The 21,714-nt window shown below is 49.7% G+C and overlaps 1 protein-coding gene and 1 long non-coding RNA gene across 2 annotated transcripts in view; one reads left to right on the top strand and one right to left on the bottom strand.

The window, feature by feature from the left end:
• Nucleotides 1-17,198: 17,198 nt before the first annotated feature.
• On the bottom strand, nt 17,199-20,028 carry LOC139038292 (uncharacterized). Its single transcript, XR_011491288.1, has 3 exons — nt 19,778-20,028; nt 18,235-18,316; nt 17,199-17,398 (listed from the first exon to the last, which is right to left on the bottom strand). It is a non-coding gene; the product is annotated as an uncharacterized lncRNA (long non-coding RNA).
• Nucleotides 19,324-21,714, top strand: part of NEURL1B (neuralized E3 ubiquitin protein ligase 1B) — a 44,520-nt gene continuing 42,129 nt past the window's right edge. The window contains exon 1 of the mRNA XM_020870260.2: nt 19,324-19,557. Coding sequence (XP_020725919.1) covers nt 19,527-19,557 — 31 coding nt within the window. The 5' untranslated portion in view covers nt 19,324-19,526. The remainder of the gene's footprint in view (nt 19,558-21,714) is intronic.

The raw sequence follows: 21,714 nt of genomic DNA, 5'->3' as shown, positions 1-21,714 counted from the left end.
AAAGGCCCACCCTCTCTGCTTGGCAGCCCCCGCACTGGTTAATTAGGCAGACTTTCCTCCGCCCTTCTCCGCATGTCCCTCAAGGTCTGTTCCCTGGGGTCTGGGCTCTGTGGGGGATTCTCAGCTCCAGACCTCCTGCGGGGCTCATGGGCCCAGGGGGATGCCCATGTACAGGCTGTGTGACCTTGGACAAGTCACTTAACCTCTCTTCAGCTATTAAATATAACAGGGAGAAATGGCAATAGCGTTGCTGAGGTTCATTCATTGGTTCAACGGCGATTTATTGAGTACCTTCTATATTTCACATCTGAAGGTACAGGGGTGAACAAATCAGATGAGACTCTTGCTCCTGTATTGCTGGCCTTTCAGAGGGAAAACAAGACGATAAACAAGTAACCCTATCTGAATTACATAAAGTCTTTGAAGACAATAAAACATAAGACTGACAGCACGGAAACACATACACTACCATGTGTGAAATAGACAGCCAGTGGGGATTTGGCGTATGCCTCAGGGAGCTCAACCCGGGGCTCTGAGACAGCCTCGAGGGGCGGGATGGGGTGGGGGGTGGGAGGGAGGGTCAAGGCGGAGGGGGCGTACGTGTACCCGTGACTGATTCATGCTGATGTATGGCGCAGACAACACAATATTGTAAAGCAATTATCTTTCAATTAAAAATAAACTAATTAAAAAATATTTTAAGTGCATAGATTTGAAAAAAATAGAAGGCTGAGATGACCTGATCCTGAGAGAAGAGGGGCAGGAAGATTAAGCCCCACTAGTCAAGACGGTCAGGGTCTCAGGGACCTCCCTGAGGACAGGACAGGAACTGAGACCTGCATGATGAGATGAAGCCACTTAGGAATCTGGTGGAAAAAAGTTCCAGGGAGGACGAACCACAGGTGCAAAGGACCTGAAGCTAGGTGACGCTCAGAGTACTTAAAAGGCATGGAGAATACAGGCCAGCCTGATGCCAGGTGGTTGGGCAAGGTCCACAGGAGCCAGAGCAGGGAGGGCCTTGTGGGCAGGTCAGGAGGTGAGCTTTTATCCACTGCGGGGATCCCACAGGAGGGGTTCAACCAGGGCATGCAGCAGCGTGAGGACTCAGCCTACTGGGAGCAGAATAGACTGAGGAAGCCCAGCTCAGGAGCTCCTTGGCCTCACCATGATTGCTGCCCCTTCCCTGGAGGATGAGAACCCAGACCTCTCCTACAGACCACCAGGACTGAGCACCCGGCCCCACACCCACTGAGCCCGCCAGCCTCTCCCATTATCCTCACGCCCCAAACAGTGACTCACATAATAAAACAGTCAACAGCTGATGCACTTGGGCTAAAATTATGCAGACTGCATGTGATATTAAAAATCTAAGGAGCATATATTTCCAGTACAGGGGATGCCGAAATGTAGCTGCTTTATTTAAGGAATTATTTGGGGTGAGCGGATGTTTATCTGAGCTTCTGCTCCCGGTGGCGGAGGCGGGGGTGGGGGACAGGTACATGCAGCTCGGTTCCTAAAAATAGCAATGTGATGGGTCCTGAAATATCGCCCCACCATTCCCACCCCCACAGTCGGGCTGAAGGTCGGAAGAGATTCATAGAGACCAGTCAGGATGAGCTTCTCCTGGGGAAAGATCTGTGGCCACGGAGGCCCTGCCCTCGGGGCGGGGGGCACAGAGTGTCCCCCGGGCCCCCACAGTAGGACTCCCAGGAGTGACTCTGACGCCCCCGTGTATCCTTGTGCTGGGACGCTCGGTCCAGCACCCACCGTGAGGGCTGCTGAGAGGCCGGAAGTGCCAACCCTCAAGCTGGGGGTGTGCATTGCAAAGAGGAGCTGTTCATCCCTGCGGCTCCCCTCCTGCGTTTGTGAGTTCAAGTGTGGCCAGGGGCCTTCAGAGCCTAAACGGCCTCTGGCCAGTGGCCAGAACTAAGCCAGGAGGAGGGAGAGGCATGCGCTGCTCGCAGAGTCCATAATGGGTCCATTTCACAGTTGGGCACAGGAGACTTGGGTGGGGTTACAGGAGGCCCAGCTGAGTCAGGCCATTTGTAGCATGCCCCACGCACCCACCCACCCACCCACCGGCTTCCCTCTCAGACCTCTCCGGAGCCTCCTGCCTGCCCCTGCCTGCCGGCACTCTCCTTTGCTTGCGCATCCCTTTTTCGTTAGGTCACTCCCTCTTCACTCATTAATTTGCTCATTAATATTGAGCAATGACCCTAGTCCTCAACTAGGACACCTGAGGCCAGAGAGTGGCCTGCAACTCCAGGAAGCCCAAGTCAAAGATGGCTCTGCACACTCAGCTGTTCCAGTCCTAGGAGGTAGCAAAGCATCACTGGCCATGCAGGAATCCCGGTCTCTGCCAGGGCGGCCAAGAGGGGCTGGACCGTTCAGAGGGATGTGTGGCTCTGGAGCCCTCACCCAGAGTCCAGCTCGGGGTGCAGAGACCAGAGGGACAGGGTTCTGCAGGGACTGGCCAGGAAAGAGGGGACTACAGGGCTGACTAAGCAGGACCCCTCCTGCACCCTCACCTGCACCCCTACTCTTCCAGGGAAGAGAAGAGCACCATGACCTTTTGATAAGGTGAGGGGTGCTAGGCAGCAGGCATTCAGCTGGGGAGGCTTCAGGGTCAAGGATACTGAGGTCAGAAAACTCTCATCTCAGCCACTCAGCTCCTAGGTGGCCTTGAGCGAGGTTCTCTGTTCTTCTGCGCCTTCCCTTCCTCAGGTGATACCTATGTCATGGGTAGCATTTGCACCGGGCTGCCTTCTAGCTCCTCCCTTGCAGGCCCTCTGCCTGGCGCATCTTCCCTTAGATGTGCACCTGGCTTCCTTCCTGCTTCCCTCGAAGGTCCCCTCCTCTGAGAAGCCTTCCCTGACTGCCCCGCTGGAGAGGCCACCCATACTTCCTGTTGATTTATTTTCCCTCATACCATGCCCACTGGTTCCTTGCCTGTCTTGTTCACTAGAATGCATGTTCCTTAGTGCAGGGGCCTCAGCCCCCTCTGAGAATGTGGGTGGGCCAGGAACAGTATCCAGAGTGTTCCACTCTCTTCCCCATGGTGATATACCCACCTCTTTCAACTTTGGCTGGAGTGGGGTGGAGATAGGGGTGGGGGGGGGATAGGGGTGGAGATTCAAGCTGTGGAGGACCCAGAGCATTGCATCAGTATTCTGAAATTGGTACTCAACCTAGCTCCACTTAACAGATGAGGAAATACGACTCAGAGAGGTAAAGAGCTTGTCTGAGGTCACACAGCAGTCGCCGAGTTGGGATGCACATCCTGCCTGATTCCAAAGACCTGGCTATTTTTCCTCTTGGGCAGAACTTGACCAGCGATAGCAAGAATACCTAGCAGACTGGCTGCAGTGGAGACTCACAGAGAGCACAGTGTCTCTTTGATCTTTCTGCCAATGTCGGCATTATTTGATGTTTTAATTTTTAATTATAGCCACTGTCTTTTGTGTGAACAATTTTCCAAAAAGAGATGTGAAGGATAGAGTCACCCGCAGGGGTTTCTGTCCCCAGGCACAGGGCTAGGTGGTGGATGGCCTCCACTTCCCTCCCCTGTGGCCCCCCCCGCCCCCCGCATCTGGCCAGGAAAGACCAGCGTTGCTGAGAGCCCCTGGTGGTAGTGGGGCATGGGACCTGGGGCAGAGGGGTGGGCACAAGGCCTTTTCAAGGCAGCTGCCTGAAAGGTAGAGAAGGGGAGGGGGCTGCTTTGTTGGATCTTTTCAAGAGCTGGGGCCACACACAGCAGGGGACCTGGGAGGCCCCTTCCTTTGCTTTTTTCTCCTACACCTGCTTGACTGCCTGTTCCCTTGGAGGCCCCCAGCCCTCGCCTTTGCTTCCTGCTGGCCCCAGGGGGCTCTGCCTCCCCGTTCCTCAGCCTCTTCCTGCTCACCTCCTGCAGGTCCCCGGGATTGACCCTTCGGGGCTCCCCCGCAGACCAGACCCCCACTTTCCTTCCTCCCCCAGCTCCTTCCCAGCTCAGCTGCCCTCCCAGGCCTCTGCCCATGCTCTTCCTCCCCTGGAGGGCCTGGCTTGCCTCTCTGTCTATTCATACACCTGTCAAGACACTTCACACTGGGAGCTCGCATCGCCCCTGAAAGAATTTTGAAAACTACCTACGACACACAAGTACTTTTAGTCTGCACCTAAATGTTTTTTATCACAAAAATAAATAGTTGCAAGACTTTCAGCATGCTGTATACCCCACAAATGCTTTAAGTAAATTCTCATCCTGACCTTGGAGCTGTAGATCCCACTCATACATCTTTCCCAAAACTCCATCTCAAAAATTGGACAGCTGACCATCTCTACCAAATAGCACAGCCAGGGTGGCTGACTTTCAGTCGGAAAACTATATGCATTTATTTTCCAATTTGTAAACATGCTAATGTACATCTCTGCATCACCCCTCTCTCTCTTGAATTCTGCTTCTAATTCTAAGACGGGTAAGGCATATGACACCTGTCTGCTCAGTGATGTCCAACTCTTTGCGACCCCAAGGATTGGAGCCTGCCAGGCTCCTCTGTCCCTGGGACTTCCCAGGCAAGAATACTGGAGTGGGTTTCCATTTCCCCCTCCAGGGGATCTTCCCGATCCAGGGATTGAACCTGCGTCTTCTGCATTGGCAAGAGGAGTCTTTACAACTGAGCCATCCTAGATTAAATAAGACTTCAGTGACGCCATCTGTGCTTCTTTTTGACACTACCTTGCTTTTTTGCCTCAGGGATCCTCCCTCCACGGCTAGATTGTTTCAAATGGCCTTCCCTCTGATGCCCTGGAAGTATTTTTTCTTTAAAATTTTTTGTTGTGAAACATAACAGGCACCAAGAAACCATATTGTGTGTGACTAAAGCTCACATCAGAACTGAAATGTGCAGCTCAATAATTTATCAAAAAGCAAACATCCAGGTCTAGAAATAGGACATTTCTAGCTCCTCAAAAGCCCCTCCCTTGGGTCCCTCCCAATTGGTACCCCTCCCTCCTGTTCAAAGGTGCCCACTACTCTGAGGTTTATGATAGTCACGTCTTAACTTTTCCGCCCACTTTTATAACCTACACATACCTGTTTTTCTACATCATATAAAGTCATGTCATATCTGCTCACGAGTACCCGGCTTCCTTCACAGGACATTATGTGGCTGAGTCACCGGACTGGTATGTGGATTATACTTCAATCTCATCACTGAGTGATATTCCGTTGTCTGAGCACACCCCAGTACATTGACCATTCTGCTGTTGATGGACGTTTGGGTTGTTCTCAGTTTGCGGCTGTTTGGCTAGGAACACTCAGGAAGTCTCTAGGTTCATATAAACAGACATTTATGTTGAGTCAATAGGTAGGAGAGTTTTGCTGGATCATGGGGTACTTATGTGTATAACTCTAACAGTATTTAACACTGTTTTCCGGATACTGACTGCACCACTTTACAGTCTCATCAACAGTGTACGGGAGTTCCTGTTGCTCCACATCCTTGCCAGTTCTTGGTTGTCAAAAATTTACATTTTAGCCAGCCTGGCTGGGGTGCCATGGTTATATCATTGTGACTTTGATTTTTTTCATTTCCCTGATTATTGATGAGATTCAGTACTATTTTATATATTCATTGGCAATTGGAATATTCTTGTGAAGTCCTTGGTTTTCTCCTGTTTTTATAAAGGCACATGTCAGAGATGTTGAAAGTCTGGTTCCAGATCATTGTACTAAAGAGAAGATTGCAGGGACTTGCCTGGCTGTTCAGTGGTTAAGACTTCACCTTCCAAAGCAGGGGATGTGGGTTTGATCCCTGGTTGGGGAACTAAGATCCCACATGCGCCGTGACCAAAAAAACAAAACATAAAACAAGAGCAATATTGTAACAAATTCAATAAAGACTGTAAAAATAATCCACATCAAAAAAATCTTTTAGAAAAGAGAATATTGCAATAAAGCAAGTCATATGAATTTTAGGCTTTCCCAGTGCATACAAAAGTTATATTTATTATATATTTATTATATATTTATTATACTGTAGTCTATTAAGTATGCAACAGCATTATATCTAAAGATAGTAAAACTTAATTAAAAAATACTTCATGATAAAAAATGCTAAGAACACCTGAGCCTTCAGGGAGACATAACCCTTTTGTTGGTGGAGAGTCTTGAATCCGTGTTGCTGCTGCCAACTGACCAGGACGGTGGTTGCTGAAGGTTAGGGTGCTGTGGCAAGTCCTTAAAATAAGAGAGCGATGAAGTTTGCCACTTCAGTTGACTCTTCCTTTCATAAATGATGTCTCTGTAGCAAGCAATGCTGTTTGGTAGCAATTAGCCACAGTATAACACCTTTCAAAATTAGAATCAATCTTCTCAAACCCTGTTGCTGCTTTAGCGACTAAGCTTATGTTGTAGTCTAAATCATTCATTGTCATTTCAACCATCTTCACAGCATCTTCACCAGGAGAAGAGTCCATCTCAGGAAACTACTTTCTTTCATCATCTAGAAGAAGCAACTCCTCATCCATTCAGATTTTATCATGAGATTGCAGCAATTCAGCCACGTCTTCAGCTCCACTTCTATTAATAATTCTAGTTCTCTTGCTGTTTCCACCATATCTGCAGTTACTTCTTCCACTGAAGTCTTGAACCCCTCAAAGTTATCCATGAGGGTTGGAATAAACTTCTTCAAAACTCCTATTAATGATAATATTTTTACCTTTTCCATGAGTCATGAATGTTCTTAATGACATCTAGAGTGGAGAACCCTTTCCAGAATGTTTTCAACTGACCTTGCCCAGATGCATCAAAAGAATCACTATCTATGGTAGCTATAGTCTTAAATAAGAAGATGTGAATATCCAAAGCCTTCCTTGATGCATGGGCTACAGAATGGATGCTACATTAGCAGGCAGGAAAACATTAATTTTATTGTTCATCTCCATCAGAGATTTTGGGTGACCAGATGCATGCATTGTCAGTGAGCAGTAATATTTTTAAACAAATCTTTTTTTCTGAGCAGTAGATCTCAGCAGTGGGCTTAAAATATTCAGTAAACCGTGTTGTACACAGACATGCTGTCATCCAGGCTTTATTGTTATAGTCACAGAGCACAGACAGAGTAGATCTGGCACAGTTCTTAAGGGCTGCAAGATGTTCAGAATGGTCAATCAGCATTGGCTTCAACCTAAAGTCACCACTCGCATTAGCTCGTTAAGAAGAGAGTCAGCCTGTACTTTGAAGTTTTCGAAGCCAGGTCTTGACTTCTCCTCTCTAGCTATGAGTCTTAGTTGGCCTCTTCCTCCAGTCAAAGGCTGTTTTGTCCACCCTGAAAATCTGTTGTTTGGTGTAGACACCTTATGAACTCTCTTAGTTAGATCTTCTGGATAACTTGCTGCAGCTTCTCCATCAGCATTTGCTCCTTCACCTTGCACTTCTATGTTAGAGAGACAGTTTCTTTCCTTAAACCTCATGAGCCAAACTCTGCTTCTCAAACTTTTCTTCTGCAGCTTCCTCCCCTCTCTCAGCTTTCAGAGAACTGAAGAAAGTTAGGTCTTGTTCTGGATTATGATTTGCCTTAAGGGAGGGTTGTGGCTGGTTTCATCTTCTATCTAGACATTTTCTTTATTGGCAGCAAGACTATTCAGCTTTCTAATCATTCATGTGTTCACTGGAGGAGCACTTTTAACTTCCCTCAAGAACTTTTCCTTTGCATTCACAGCTTGGCTACCTGGCACGGGGAGGCCTAGCTTTTGGTCTGTCTTAGCTTTTGGCATGCCTTCCTCACTAATCGTAATCATTTCTAGCTTTTGATTTTAAGTGAGAGACATGTGACTATTCCTTTCACTTGAATGCTTAGAGGTGGTTGTAGGGTCATTAAACTGGCCTAGTTTCAATATGATTGTGTCTCAGGAAATAGAGAGACCCGAGGAGAGGAAGGGAGATGGGACCAGCCGGTCAGTAGCATCAGAACACACAACAGTTCTCCGTCTTGTAGTGGCAGCAGTTCATGGCTCTCCAAAACAATTACAAGAGTAACAAGAAAGACCCCTGATCACAGGTCACCAGAAAGAAAATGTTTGAAATATTGTGCAAATTACCTGTGACACAGAGACATCAGTGAAAACGTGTTGCTGGAAAAATGATGTCGATAGATTTTCTTAACACAAGGGTGCCATAAACCTTCAAGTTGTAAAACACTTAGAATCTATGAAGAAGAAAAAAGCAAAGCTCGATGAAACAAAGTGGCTGTATTGAGTTATTGGTCTTTTTCATATCAATTTGTAGTTGTATTTATTCTGGAAACAAGCGAGTCCTTTGTTGATTGTAGTGTATGATGTATTTTTTCTCACTCTGTGACTTGCCTTTTAATTTTCTCACTAATATCTTTTGATAAAAAGAATATTAACTTTTAATTCAGTCAATTTTATCAATCCATTTTAATGGTTAGCACTTTCTATGTCTTATTAAGGTATATTTCGAACCACTTTGAGGTTATGAAGATATTTGCTTCTTAGAAGTTTTCTGTTTCACCTTTAACATTCAGATGTACTAGTCCTCTGAAACTGATGTTGTGACTAGTGTGGTAGTGACTATGGTAGGGATGAAGTTTTTTTCTTATACAGGTATCCAGTTGGCCCAGCACAAGTCATTGAAAAGATTGTCCCTTTTCCCTACTGCTTGGTAATGTCACACTTGTCACAGAACGTGAGTCGATTTATGCCTGGCATCTGTCTCAATTCCACTGGTCTATTTGTCTATCCTTGTACAAATACCACATAGCTTACTTGGCTTCATAATACGTACTGGTATCCAGTAGAGCGAATCCTTGTACTTTGTTCTCTATTTTTTAAAATTGGCTATCATTTACCCTGTGTACTTCCACATAGATTTTTACAACCTGTTTTTGAAGTTACATACACACACATATCCTTGTTAGGATTTTGATTAGGTTGTATGCATGTATGTATAAGTCAGTTTGCAGAGAATTGATTTCTTTAAAATATTGTATCTTTCAATTCCTGAATATGATATATCCTTCCATTTAGTTTTTGGATTCCTCTCAATAATGTTTACAGTTTTCTGAATATATTTCAGGTGAACCAATTTAAAAACAAAACAAAACTCTGAAGTGAGTGATAACACAGGCAACATTTGGCTATGGCAAAATCGTGAAGACAGCAACATCCCCAAAATGTTCTCTTTGTACCCCCTGCCAGTTTGGTATCAAGGCGTTTTGAGATGTGCCTAACCCCTCCCCAGACCCACCCCCCGCACACCTATACACCTGGAAGCTGACCCAGACCTGGGGCGTAGTGAACACGTGTGAACTAAGCACTATCCACCACACTCCTGTCCCATTGCTTGAAAGAATTGATAACCCATCCCAACATGCTAAGGATGGGTCAGGCAGTGGTTCAGCTTCCAGATAAAATGCTATCTTTGAAAAGTAGTCTATTGAGTTCTTTCCCATTAGAAAAATTTTATGTATGCTCATTACAGAACATTTAAAACTTGCCAACAGGGACGTCCCTGGTGGCCCAGTGGTTAAGGCTCCATACTCCAAATATGGGGGACCTGGGTTTGATCCTTGGTTGGGGAATCTAAGATCCCATGTGCCACCCAGCCAAAAAATGAATAAATAGAAATTTTTTTAATTGCCAACAGATAGAGAGTGAAAATAAGCCCATATGCCTTATCACTCAATGAAAATGACTTGTCATATTTTGATGCATTTCCTTTCACCTTGTTTTTATACACATTGTGTATTTGCTTATTTTGCTTTTATAAACTTGTCATCATTCTGAGTTAACAGTTCTGTGTTCAGTCTTTCTCACTTGACATTAAAACAGAAGTTTTCTCTCCTTTGACTCCAAACTCTTCGGAAACATCATGGCCAGGAGCTCTGTAAGGTTCTGTGGGTGACACCTGTTTGCTAACCATCACCTGTGGTAGGAGGTGTTAGTGAATTCACACTGGTGTGCACAGTGTGTACTGAGGATCTCTGGGCATTTCTTAACTTAGTCCACATCTAGTTGGCATTATATCCTCAAGAAAGACCCTTAGATGTGGATTTCAGACCAAAAAATTGCAAACAGAAGCTTATGAGGCAGGGCTTGCCTGGTGGTCTAGTGGCTAAGACTCCATGTTCCCAATGCGGGGGATCCAAGTTTGATTCCTGGTCGGGGAACTAGACTCCACATGCTGCAACTAAGCGTTCTCATGCTGCAACTAAAAATCTGTGTGCCGCAGTGAAGGCCCACACCACCAAATAAATAAAGAAGGTAAAATTTTAAAAGAAGCTTATGAGGCCTATCAAAGCAGAAGTTAGAGCCTGTAACCATGGCTGTCTGTGGTCACACGTTTCTTAAGAATCATTTCCAGATGCCCATGTGAATGCTTCAGGTCTGTCAGCTCCTTCTCTGCTCGCAACCCTCTCAAGGAGCGTCTGTCACTTGTCTCGTTTCATAGCTACAGGGGCTTCGCAGGTGGCACTAGTGATAAACAGCCCACTTGCCAATGCACAAGATGTAGGGACCACAGGTTCGATCCCTGGGTCAGGAAGATCGCCTGGAGGAGGGCATGGCAACCCACTCCAATGCTCTTGCCTGGAGAGTCCCATGGACAGAGGAGCCTGGTGGGCTACAGTCCATAGGGTCACAAAGAATCAGACACGACTGAAGCAACTTAGTGCACACACATAGATATGGAAACAGGGCAGAAAGAGCTTGCGTGGCTAGACCAAGGCTGCAGGCAGTGAGCGCCCAAGCTGGGGTTCAAACCCCAGCCCGCTGCGCCCTGGGCTCCCACTCTTAACCACTCCAGGAGGATGGGAGATAAAGTGGGCTCTTTGAGACATCCACACCTCCTCTCCTGGCCTCCTTCCTCTCGGCCTGAGGAACCTCTTCTGCAGGTGAGAGGTGAGTCATATGTAGGGACCCCACGACAGGCCTGAGTCCACTGCGTCCAGCTGGGTGACGCAGGCACATCCTTGCCTTCTCGCAGCTTCAGTTTCTTCATCAGGGAAATGGGCAAAGAGGCCGTGAAGGAAACGTCTGGATGAGCGAGAACCTGCTCTCAGGTGCTGGGGTTCTGCAGCCTGCCCGTCCATCCATCGCACCCACCCTGGGGCTGCCTCCCCGTGTGCCCCCCGCCCCGCTGCCTCAGTCCTAGCCCCTCCCGTCCTACCTGCACTGTCTGACTCTCCCCAGTCAGCGAGGGGCGACACGGCCCCAACAATGGCTTGGGACGGAGTTTTAAAGAGTCCTCTAGAGATTTCCCCCAGTTATGGGACCAGTAGGGGCAGAGCAAGTAGGAACCAGAAATTGTTGGTGGGGGCAGAGTGGGAGAGAGAAGACTGTATTTATCTTCCTGTATCTACTTCTCTGAGAGCATTAACGTCCCTTGTTTATAGAGTGTCCTTGTTCCCCGAGAGTTCGGCCTGACATTGAGTCCCCATTACTCTGAGACACCAGGGCAAGTAAGAAAGTGAATCGTGATTTGAACCCAGGTCTGTGGGACCAAATCCTGGACTCCAACCTGGCCCTGTGCATCCGACTGCAAGGTTGCAGTACCCATGGCCTGAGTGTCACAGCCCCACTCACCTGAGCCCCCCAAACCCAGGAACCGATTTTTCATGGCCATTTTGCAAATGAGGACACTGAGGCCCATCTGAGGTCTTGGATGGGTGAGCGCTTAAGCCCCAAGCTGATTTGGGCTTTCTAAGTCCCAATCGGTGTCTGAGCTTCTCCAGCCAGCAGCGCAGACACCTCATTTCAAGCTGAGCAGATGATGAGGAAGAAACCTCTGGGTGTGAACCAGACCATGGGGCGAAGCCTCCAGCATGGGTTGGGGTGGCTTCTTGGATTCCTAAATAAATAAGGAGTCTAGTCCTCCAGCCTGGAGAGCAGGCTGGGGCCCCAGCCTTTCTCCTCCTTCTCCTCTTTCACAGTGGCTGCCAGAGATGAGGAGACTGCTCCGAACCAGTCTCCACACCAGGTAATGGAGCCGCAGCAGGATCACTGACCTCACATGCTGTTCCCAATCGGAAGGACTGATGCTGAAGCTGAAGCTCCAATACTTTGGTCACCTGATGTGAAGAGCCGATGCACTGGAAAAGACCGTGATTCTGGGAAAGGTCGAAGGAAAAAGGAGAAGAGGGTACCAGAGGATGAGATGGTTGGATAGCATCATTGACTCAATGGACGTGAATTTGAGCAAACTCTGGGAGAGAGTGAAGGACAGAGGAGCCTGGCATACTGCAGCCTATGGGGTCACAAAGAGTTGGGCATGACTTAGCAACGGAACAGCAGCAGCAACAGACCCTGGCCTGCCTCACTTTTCAGAGGAAAAATCTGAGGCTTAGCAAAGGAAGTTGTTTGCCGGAGATCACACAGCCAAGCAAGGGCAATGTGGGCATCCTGAACACGCCGACCTGGTCTCGGGGTCCCCGCTGTGCTTCCTGGTCTCACACTCTCACCCCCGCCCCCCAACTTGTCCCACCAAGATCTGCCTCTGGTCTCTGGCCATTATTAGCTTCACAGGGCTCCTGGCAAGAAACGCAGCCCAATCGCGCTGTATACTACAGATTGTGGTTTGGAGCAAAAGTGTGCTCCTCACTGGATCTTACTTCAAACTTGCGGTAATTCCAGCCTCAGGTCGTCTGGACTGAGCATCCACTCTGAGCCAACTCCTTCCCAAGCTGCTTCTCATTTCGTTCTTGTGCTCGGAACTACTGTCCCCAGTCTACAGATAAGGAACTTGAAGCTCAGTGCCGGCATGTGACACGCTCCAGGACCCTCGGCTGGGCAGTGGCGGGCTGGTGTGCACCCAGCCGGGGACCCAGAGCTGGACTTTTTCTCCCGTCAGCATCCTCCATCAGAGCTGGAGGAAGTCCTTGGTTGTCCCCACACCCCAGAGTGCACTGGAACCCGTCCATGGGCCCTGGCCTGACGCTCTGGACAACAGGACCTTGCACATGGAGACACACACACCCCAGCTGCCCTGGACCCCAATCTGCCCCAGATCCCTGCCAACCTGGGGTCTCCACTCAGCTTCCTGCTGCAGCCCACACGGCCCCAGAGTCTCTGTGATCCCCGTGATGCTCTGGCCAGGGCAGGGCCAGCTGAGGGTGGCAGGAAGCCAAGGGTCCCAGGCCTGCCAGGCATAATCCACACCTCACATGGTCTGAAGTGGCACTACAGGGCCCCAGATTGGCACAAGCCCTCCAACCTCCTGCTCAGGAGCCACAAAACTGGCAGCTCTGACCCAGCTCTGAGGAGCCCCGGCAAAACAGGAGACACCGCAGCGTTCAAGACTTCCTCCACTGGACTCCTGTCATGACCCTACTCTCTCCCCTCCCTCTGAAAGAAATGTCCTCTTCCCCAAGCAACTGATTCCAGGAATAGCAATAGTTACACTACTAATTAATGATAACAGTGGCTTCAGTTCAGTTCAATTCAGTTCAGTCGCTCAGTCGTGTCCGACTCTTTGCGACCCCATGAATCGCAGCATGCCAGGCCTCCCTGTCCATCACCTACTCCCAGAGTTTACTCAAACTCATGTCCATCGAGTCGGTGATGCCATCCAGCCATCTCATCCTCTGTCACCCCCTTCTCCTCCTGCCCCCCATCCCTCCCAGCATCAGGGTCTTTTCCAATGAGTCAACTCTTTGCATGAGGTGGCCAAAGTATTGGAGTTTCAGCTTCAGCGTCAGTCCTTCCAACGAACCCCCAGGACTGATCTCCTTTAGGATGGACTGGTTGGATCTCCTTGCTTAGTCTTTTTAAAACACTTTTTATTTTGTTTTGGGGTACAGCCGATTAACAACGTTGTGACAGTTTCAGGTGAGTGGCAAAGGGACTTAGTCATACATGTACACATAGCCATTGTCCCCCACATTCCCTACAGTGACTGAGTTTCATTGCACATTTGCCATGTGCCAGGCACTGTTCTGAGCACTTGACATGTATTATCTCATTTAATCCTCAAAACAATCCTATGAGGCTTTTTACTTGACGTACTTTTACTAGACCGTTTTATACATGAGGGAACTAAGGCACAGAGAAGTTAAGTAACATGCTCAAAGTCACACAGCTAGATAGGAGGGAAGCCAGGCTATGAACCCAGATTGTCTGGTTCCAGAGCCTGAGCCCTCAGCCAGCACCTCAACCTCTCTGGATGAGATGCAACCCCTATTCCTGGTGTTTATCTATTGATTCATCAATCCATTTATTCATAAGCACTTGAGCACCTATTCTGTACCAAACACTTTGCAATCATAATCTCATTGGAAGTTTATAACAGCTATCAGGTAGGCATTATTAATTATCATCCCATTTTACAGATGAGGCAACCAATGTTCAGAGAGGTTAAGTAACTGTACAGAGACACACAGCCAACAAGATTCAAGGTAAGTAAGTAGCGTAGCTAGGGTTTGGCCCTGTCCACATTCATTATTCCCACTTTTCTTTAAAGATCCAGGTCCCCCTGGTGGGGTCTCTACAGCTCTGGGAGGGTAGCCGCAGAGAGTGGGCTCTCACAGGCCGGGACAAGCCGTGCACTGGGCTGGGGGTGGGTCAGTGCAGGCCAGCCCCCAGGTTACTCCAGGCTGAGCTCTTTGCAAACTCTCAGCCACCTGAGGGGTCAACAGGAGAAACACACAGACTCTGAGATCAGAGCAGGCTGGCTTCCTGTCCAGGTCCTCCCGTCTTGGCTGTGTGGCTTGGAGAAGTTTCTGCACCTCTCTGAGCCTCCCAGAATACGTTATAGAATAGACATGATAAGGGCCCCTAACACTGTTGGAGGAGAGGAAGATTTTAAAAGGCAGCAAATACAAAACAGCTCCTTATCCTCTAACTCCTTTTCTTACTCGTAGTGGTATTGTGAGGATTAAATAAATCAGAACCTAACATGTTCAGTCATATTGTTCTCTGCCTGTGTGGTTAGAGCAAGCCACCTACACTCTCTAGGATTTGGTTTCTCCATCCATAAAATGGGCACACTAATAATACTACCTCCTAGGGTCATTGTGAGCTTAAAGCATCTAAAGGACTTAAAACAGCATACCACACTCAATAAATGTTATTAGCTATTACTGCGTCGTGATTAGCATTGAAATTACACAGTGAATGCAAGTTACCGGGATTATAAATTGATTTAAATTCAGCCCCTGCCTCAAGCTTCCATTCCATGGCCATCATGACGGTGTGTCTCAGAGCATCTAAGCTCTGTCTGTATGTTATGAGAAAGCTGAGTCCAGGACATGCATGGCCCCAGTCTGTGGCAGAGCTGCCTCCAATGAATTTCAGGAAAATGTCAGTGTGTGGCCTTTTCAGATGGCCAATATGGGACTCATCCATCTGAATGCTGTCAGTGTGTCTTCAGGGAGACTCTGGAGGAAGGTTCTGTCCATTCAGTCCTCCTGTGTATCAGTGATGAGCTCCCCTTTGGAAAAAATGCTGGTACCATGTACTCACCAGCAAGAGAACGGGACGAGAAAAAGCCACATGCCCGGGCTTCTTTCCCTTTTGGTCTTGGCTGCTGCATAAACTGTGGCCAGAGTCAGTGGCTCACAAACACGGTTCGCTCTTTGAGGGCAGCATGGTGTGAATGAAGGTATGAAGGTATGGGAGCTAGAACTTGAGACACGTGGCACCTCTGCTCACCACTGTGCCACACTGGACGAGTGGCTTTGTCGTCCCGAGGCCAGTTTCCTCCTCTGTATGATAAGCAGAGAGCTAGAAGCCTCTGCGTCCTGCCCCTCCAGGTGGGGTGAACTCGGCAGTTCCTTCCTTGCACTGCGCTTCAGTTTCCTCTCCTATCAGACAGGAATTGCATTAATGTTAGGCTGTGAGGAGGAGTACTCAAAGGGTCCAGCCTGATACCCACTGCGTGGTTGGCACTTAGTGACCAGGAGCTGAAAAAAACATTGCTTTTGTGGGTGAAGGCCACTGGGTTTGGAAGTCGAGGGTTTGATGATCAGGGTTTGCTGAAAAGTAGAGGTTTCCTGCAACAATTTGAAAAGCAAGCTTTGTGGTTTGAGTGTTCTTGAGCTGCAAGGAGGAGCCTGTGCAAAGGCCCTTGGGTTCCCTGAAAGAAGGGGCCTTTTACCCAGGAGTCTACAGAGGACAAAACTCCCACCAACTCGGTGCACCTGACTGCCTGCTATGCCTGGGGCAGGATCTGCTAGGGCATGCCCAGAGGGAGCAATGCCAGGGAGCACAGCCAAGGCCCTCCCTCTGCCCACTGCCATGGGAGGCTGTGCCAACACTGCACAGTCAGGGGAAGCAGCCCCACCCAGGGGCCCCTGCAACCCAAGCGTGGGTCCTGGTGCCAAGGGAGGCTAGTATTGTCTCTTGGATTCTGGATGTGGCTAAGGGGGAGGGGGCTGTGTGAAAGTCAGGGCCAGGAGAGGTCATGACTAGAGGCTGCTGTCTTAGCCCCCCAGGGATGCTCCGCACCCTCTGCTCCTGTTTACACACCTCCTGGATGACTGGGATCGCCCTCTCCCCCAAAGCCACCTGACCCACCTTTGTGGAGCAGTTTTGTCTTCCTTCTCAAGTGTGGTGCTTGTAACCAAAGCAACTTCTCCCAGAAAGGTCTAATCATGCGCTGGAACAACACACTCCTCCTTTGTTCTACAGACTATACCTCTACTGATGCCTCCCTATTTTGTTTCTCCCTGCACACATCACTGTTGATCACACCCAAGTCCAGGGCTACTATCAACCAAAACTCATTTCTTCACAACTCTTTTCTACGCTTCCTTCTTCCATCCCTTCCTCCCGCCCTTCTTCCATCTTTCTCTCCATTCCTCTCCCACGTCACAGCAATGCCTCTCTGCAGTCAGTTTGTTCAAATGTGTATGTGACTCTTACTGCGGGCACTGGGGATTCAAAGTGAATATGTCCCGGGTCCTGCCCACAGGACGCTTCTCATCTGCCACTAGAGAGGATGGAAGGGTAACAGGTACAACCACTTGCCCTGAAGATGTAAGTAACAGAAAAGACAAAGTGCAGAAGGACCTCAGAGGAGGTGAGCAACTACCACAAACGTGTGACTGCTTGGTAACCCAAGTAAAGGTTAAGGGCAATGTCTATTCTCCCAGTAAAAGATGCACAGTAAAGGTGAACAATATAAACTTTAAAGGGTGGAGATGAGATAGAGAGAAGTCTATTTGTAATATTTATTTCTTTTTTGAGAGATTGGTGGTGTTGTTTAGTCGCTCAGTCATGTCTGACTCTTTTGCAACCCCATGGACTGTAGCTCACCAGGCTCCTCTGTCCGTGGGATTCTCCAGGCAAAAATACTGGAATGGGTTGCCATTTCCACTTCCAGGGGATCTTCCTGACCCAGGGATCAAACCCATGTCTTCTGGCTGGCAGGTGAATTCTTTGCCACTGAACCACCAGGGAAGATCTTATTGAGAGATAAATATTTTAGATCATCTTTATATAAAATATTAATTTGGAAAGAATGCTTTTGTTCAGTCTAAATTTCAAGAAACTACTTGGTTCAAATTCTTTGCACATGGCTTTGACATCACTGTCACCATCATCTGGTGGGACGGCAGGGGGAAGACTTTTTGGTTTTCCAGAGCACACCTTAACCACAGGGACCAAGATGTTAAACACAGCTCTTTTGGATCCACATGTCAGGTGACCACGGGCCACTGTTCCCTGCGCAGGTACCATCTGCAGAGCATTTGGACAGTTGGGGTTTCATTTGCAGGTGTGCATTTTTTATTTGCACAGCACTGCCAGTTATTTGAGCGCTCTGAAAGTGACCTTTAAAAGGCCTGTTGGCAACACCCTCCCTTTGTGACTATCCCTTTGGGACACTTGTAGTCACAAAATACTGTTTGCATTGCACTGTTTTATATGAGTAAACTTTTCTAGACTCCTTTTATAATAATACTGACCTCTATATACATCCCAAACTCACATGGACTGAGGGTATATGAAACTAATGTACCCTTCCTAAGGGTACATTAAACGGGACCTCAAGTTTAAAAAAAAAAATAGCTGACTGAGAGAGCAGTCATGATATGAGAAATCAGCGGCTCAAACACAAGGCCACCTTATGTTCAAGCATATGTGACAAATCAGGGGTGGCAGGGAACAGAGACGTCTTCCCAGAGGTGGAGACTTTAACCTGACCTTGAAGAACAAGAACCCTTTGGGGTGGACCAGGCACTCCAGGCAGAAGGCACCACAGCTGAACTTGGTGCCGGGAGGTGTCTCCCAGATACCCACCTTTCATTCACAGAGCTCCAGCCAGCTTTACCCGGAAGTTTGAGGCACCTGTTCTCCACTCTCTGAGGCTCAATCTGCCTGTCTGAGAAGTGGGGGTAATAACATATTTCATAAAGTCACAAGGGAAACAAGAGCATGGAAAATAGAGTCGGAAAAAAACTGGATTGAAATTAGATTTTCTTTAGCAAGTCATTGCCCCTCCTAAGCCTCCGTGTTTTGATATGAAAAATGGAGCCCTGTCCTGTGAGGACAGGGGCTAGCAGGCTTCATGCCCTACTGAGTGTGATCTGGGTTCCCCTACTGGAGAGGTGGGGTGAATGAATGAATGAGGAATCCCTGTTACTCTTTCTGCCAGAGACGCTGTCCCCCACTCTTCCCATGCTGATTCTTTGCTGTTCCTCAGATGGAGTTGGCCTGCTCCCAGGTTCTCCCTAAGCCCCACGGAGTCACCCCATCAGTCTTGTTTTATTTCTGTCCTAGCTTTGATCGTTGTATTATCTGATCCTAATTGCTTGTTATTGCTGTCTTCACTACTAGCATGCATTGTCTGTATCTACAGTGCCCAGCGCAGCGCATGGCACTTAGGATGTGCTCAATAAATATTTTAATTAATGATTTATAGGTTCCCTCCTCCCAATCTGTGGACACTGCCTAGGTTTCTCCCTCTTGTAGGTGCAAGATCTCACCCCCACCTGTCACCCTTGTTGGACTGTTTAAGCTCTTTACACTGTCCAAGGTGACCTTGTGCTCGGTGTTTTCGTTCCGGACCCTTCCCACGCCCGCACCCCCTCACAGAAGCTCTGCGGGCAAGAGGTTGGCCCCCGGTGGCCCAGAGCCTGGCACGCATTAAGCCTTCTCAAAATGTTGGAGTTAATGACTGAAAGGCCAGCCGGTTGACGAGCCTGACACCCTCAAGGGCACCCAACCGCCCAGCGCGCCTTCCTGACCCGGGCGCGGGAGCGGCGAGAGCGGGATGCTCGGCGGTTCCCCTCCCGCCTCCCGGAGCAAACTTTCAAAAGATGCGGCAGCCGCGGTCCCCGCCCCTCCCGGCGTGGTTGGAGGCGGCGGGAGGCGGGGGTGGAGCCGGCGGGCCCGGGCCGGTGGCTCCGCCTCCTCCTGCTGCCGCCGCTTCCCTCTCGGCACCCGCCCCAGCTGCAGCCCGCCGGCTCGCCGGTGCAGCCGCGATGCCCCGGAGCCAGACCCCGGCCCGGGTCCCCGGCCCAGCACGTAATTAGCCTCCCTGCGTCCCGAGGGCGCCGGCGCCACCGCCAACGCCGCGCCCCGACGCAGCGATGGGCAACACGGTGCACAGGACCCTTCCAGGTACGCAGGGAAGCCCTGCCCGGGAGGCAGGCGCTGGGGTTCTCCTCTTCTCGGGGGACCCTCTGGGTGACTTCCGGAGAGCCACCCCACCCCCACTTCCCTTAGCGCTCTCGGCGGGCGCCGTGGGCTAGAGTCTCCAATGCCTCCCGACTCTCGGCTCAGCGCGCGCGGAGCGGCTGGGCTTTGCGCTCCGGGAGGGCGGGTACAGCGTCCTGGTTACCTTGGGGACCCCCGTGCTCCTTCTCCCGGCTTTGGCTAGATGCGCAAAGGGGCCGTTGGGGCGATGCTGCGCGCCCCGCGTTGCCTTTGTTCCAGCCCACGGGCGCTGATGAAGGAGCCCGGGGCGCTCCGGGGCGTGAATGGAGCCAGGCTTCTCAGAGCTTCCGACGGCCAGAAGCCGCCAGTTGTGCCGAGACTGCAGCGGCTGAGAGTGGGGGGCGGGGGGTGCTCGCAGGGGTACCTCAGTTACCAGCCGCTCAACGCCGCCGCGGCACATGCTGCTTGGTTTGGCCACGTTCCCACGCGCACCCCGGCTGCGCCCCCCTCTGGTGTCCGCTCAGCTGGGGGCTCTCTAGACCCCTCGCAGCCGCCGCTGCTGAGCGCATCGCCCCCTAATTAATACAACCCCAGAATTTTCAGGGCCAGAGTAGGGGGATTCAGAGCTGGGAAAAGGTGGGCGTGGGCTAGCGAAGGCTTTGCTAGAAAATACCTGGTAACTGTAGGAATAGATCAGCGCTGCTCAGAGGCTTGGAGGCTCAGTGCCCAGTATGCAAAGAAGCTTCGTGGTAAAGGCGTGTATCCCAGTTTTATATTGAAAAAACTGAGGCTCTGTGGAGGGGAAATGACACACCCAAGGTCATGTTGCTAGTGTTGGGGGGCGGGGCGCGTTGGGATTGGGATCTGTGTCTGTCTGCCTACCCTCCTCCCCGCCCCCAAATTTTTAGAATAAGTCTTTATTCTGCCTTAAGGCTGGGCATTTGTAGCATCCTGGGAAGAAGGTGAGGGTCACACATGTGAGGTTTTAGGAGGAAAGGAAGGTATCACCCCATCTCTGCTCTAGAGCTATATAAAATACATATATATATATAAAATAGTTGTTTCTTCCTCTGGGAGGGACTGAAATGCATGGTGCTGACTCCTGCATTCCCAAAGCTGGCTTATAGAAGAGGAGCCTCTCCTTCTGCTTATAAGTCCCTGCCTGGGTAGCTTTCAGGCCAGTGCACACAGAATTCACCGATTCTCAGGGAGGTGAAGTTGCTAGCAGAGGGTCACCAGCTAGTCAGTGACAGAGGTGGGACTGGAATCCAGGTCTTCTTACCTGAGTGTGGCCATGCCCCCTGTGGCCAGGGCTATGGCGCTAATGGGGAGGGAGAGAACCCACCCACCCAGTTTGGAGGTGTCCGGGGATGTTGGCAAATAGAACAGCAGATGTCCTCCCAGCCACAAAGATAGGAGCCCCCTTTGCGGGATTTCTTAATTAAGAAACATTTATGCTCTTCTACTAAAAAAGCCATTCTGCCACCTGTGGGTCAGCTTTGGGGTAGATGAAGGGACAGTAGCCTGCTGGGTAGGCTAAATATAGCTGGATATTTATGAAGTCTCCATCCCACTCAGCCCTCTCTCTGTGGATTGGGCCACCCCGGGGCTGGGAACCTGGGGTTAAGGTTGGTTACTCGCAGCAGTAGCTAAGAGTGAAAAATTCAGACTCCACTGGGACTGAAGCCTGCACTGGGTTTAAAACTAATTCCTGCCCCACATCAGGCTGCAGGTGCCAAGAACATGAAGAACCATTTATTGTTTTCTGACCTGCCCGTAATTAGTTTCTCACACACGCTGTGCCGTTTTTTACACCTCTGTGCTCAGTACCTGATACACTCCACACCCAAAATATCCTTTCATTGTCTAGTCTATCTTTCAAAACCCAGCTCACCTCCTCCAGGAAGCCTTCCCTGACCACCCACGCCCAATCCCATCCTTTACTCTGCCACCTCAATACCTTCTTGTCTCTGCATGTTCATCGGACCACTTTGCTTTGTCATCACCCACCTCCATGACTCTCCTTGGGGCTACCTGAGGACAGAGCCCATGTCTTGATCATCTTATATCCCTGGTTGCCCAGGGCAGAGCCGGGCTCGGTGGGGCCCCAAAGCTGGTGGT

Source organism: Odocoileus virginianus, chromosome 14 (genome assembly GCF_023699985.2).
Source record: "Odocoileus virginianus isolate 20LAN1187 ecotype Illinois chromosome 14, Ovbor_1.2, whole genome shotgun sequence".
Lineage (NCBI taxonomy): Eukaryota > Metazoa > Chordata > Mammalia > Artiodactyla > Cervidae > Odocoileus > Odocoileus virginianus.
Note: the sequence above shows the minus strand (reverse complement) of the source record. Positions and strands in the feature narration are given on the sequence as shown.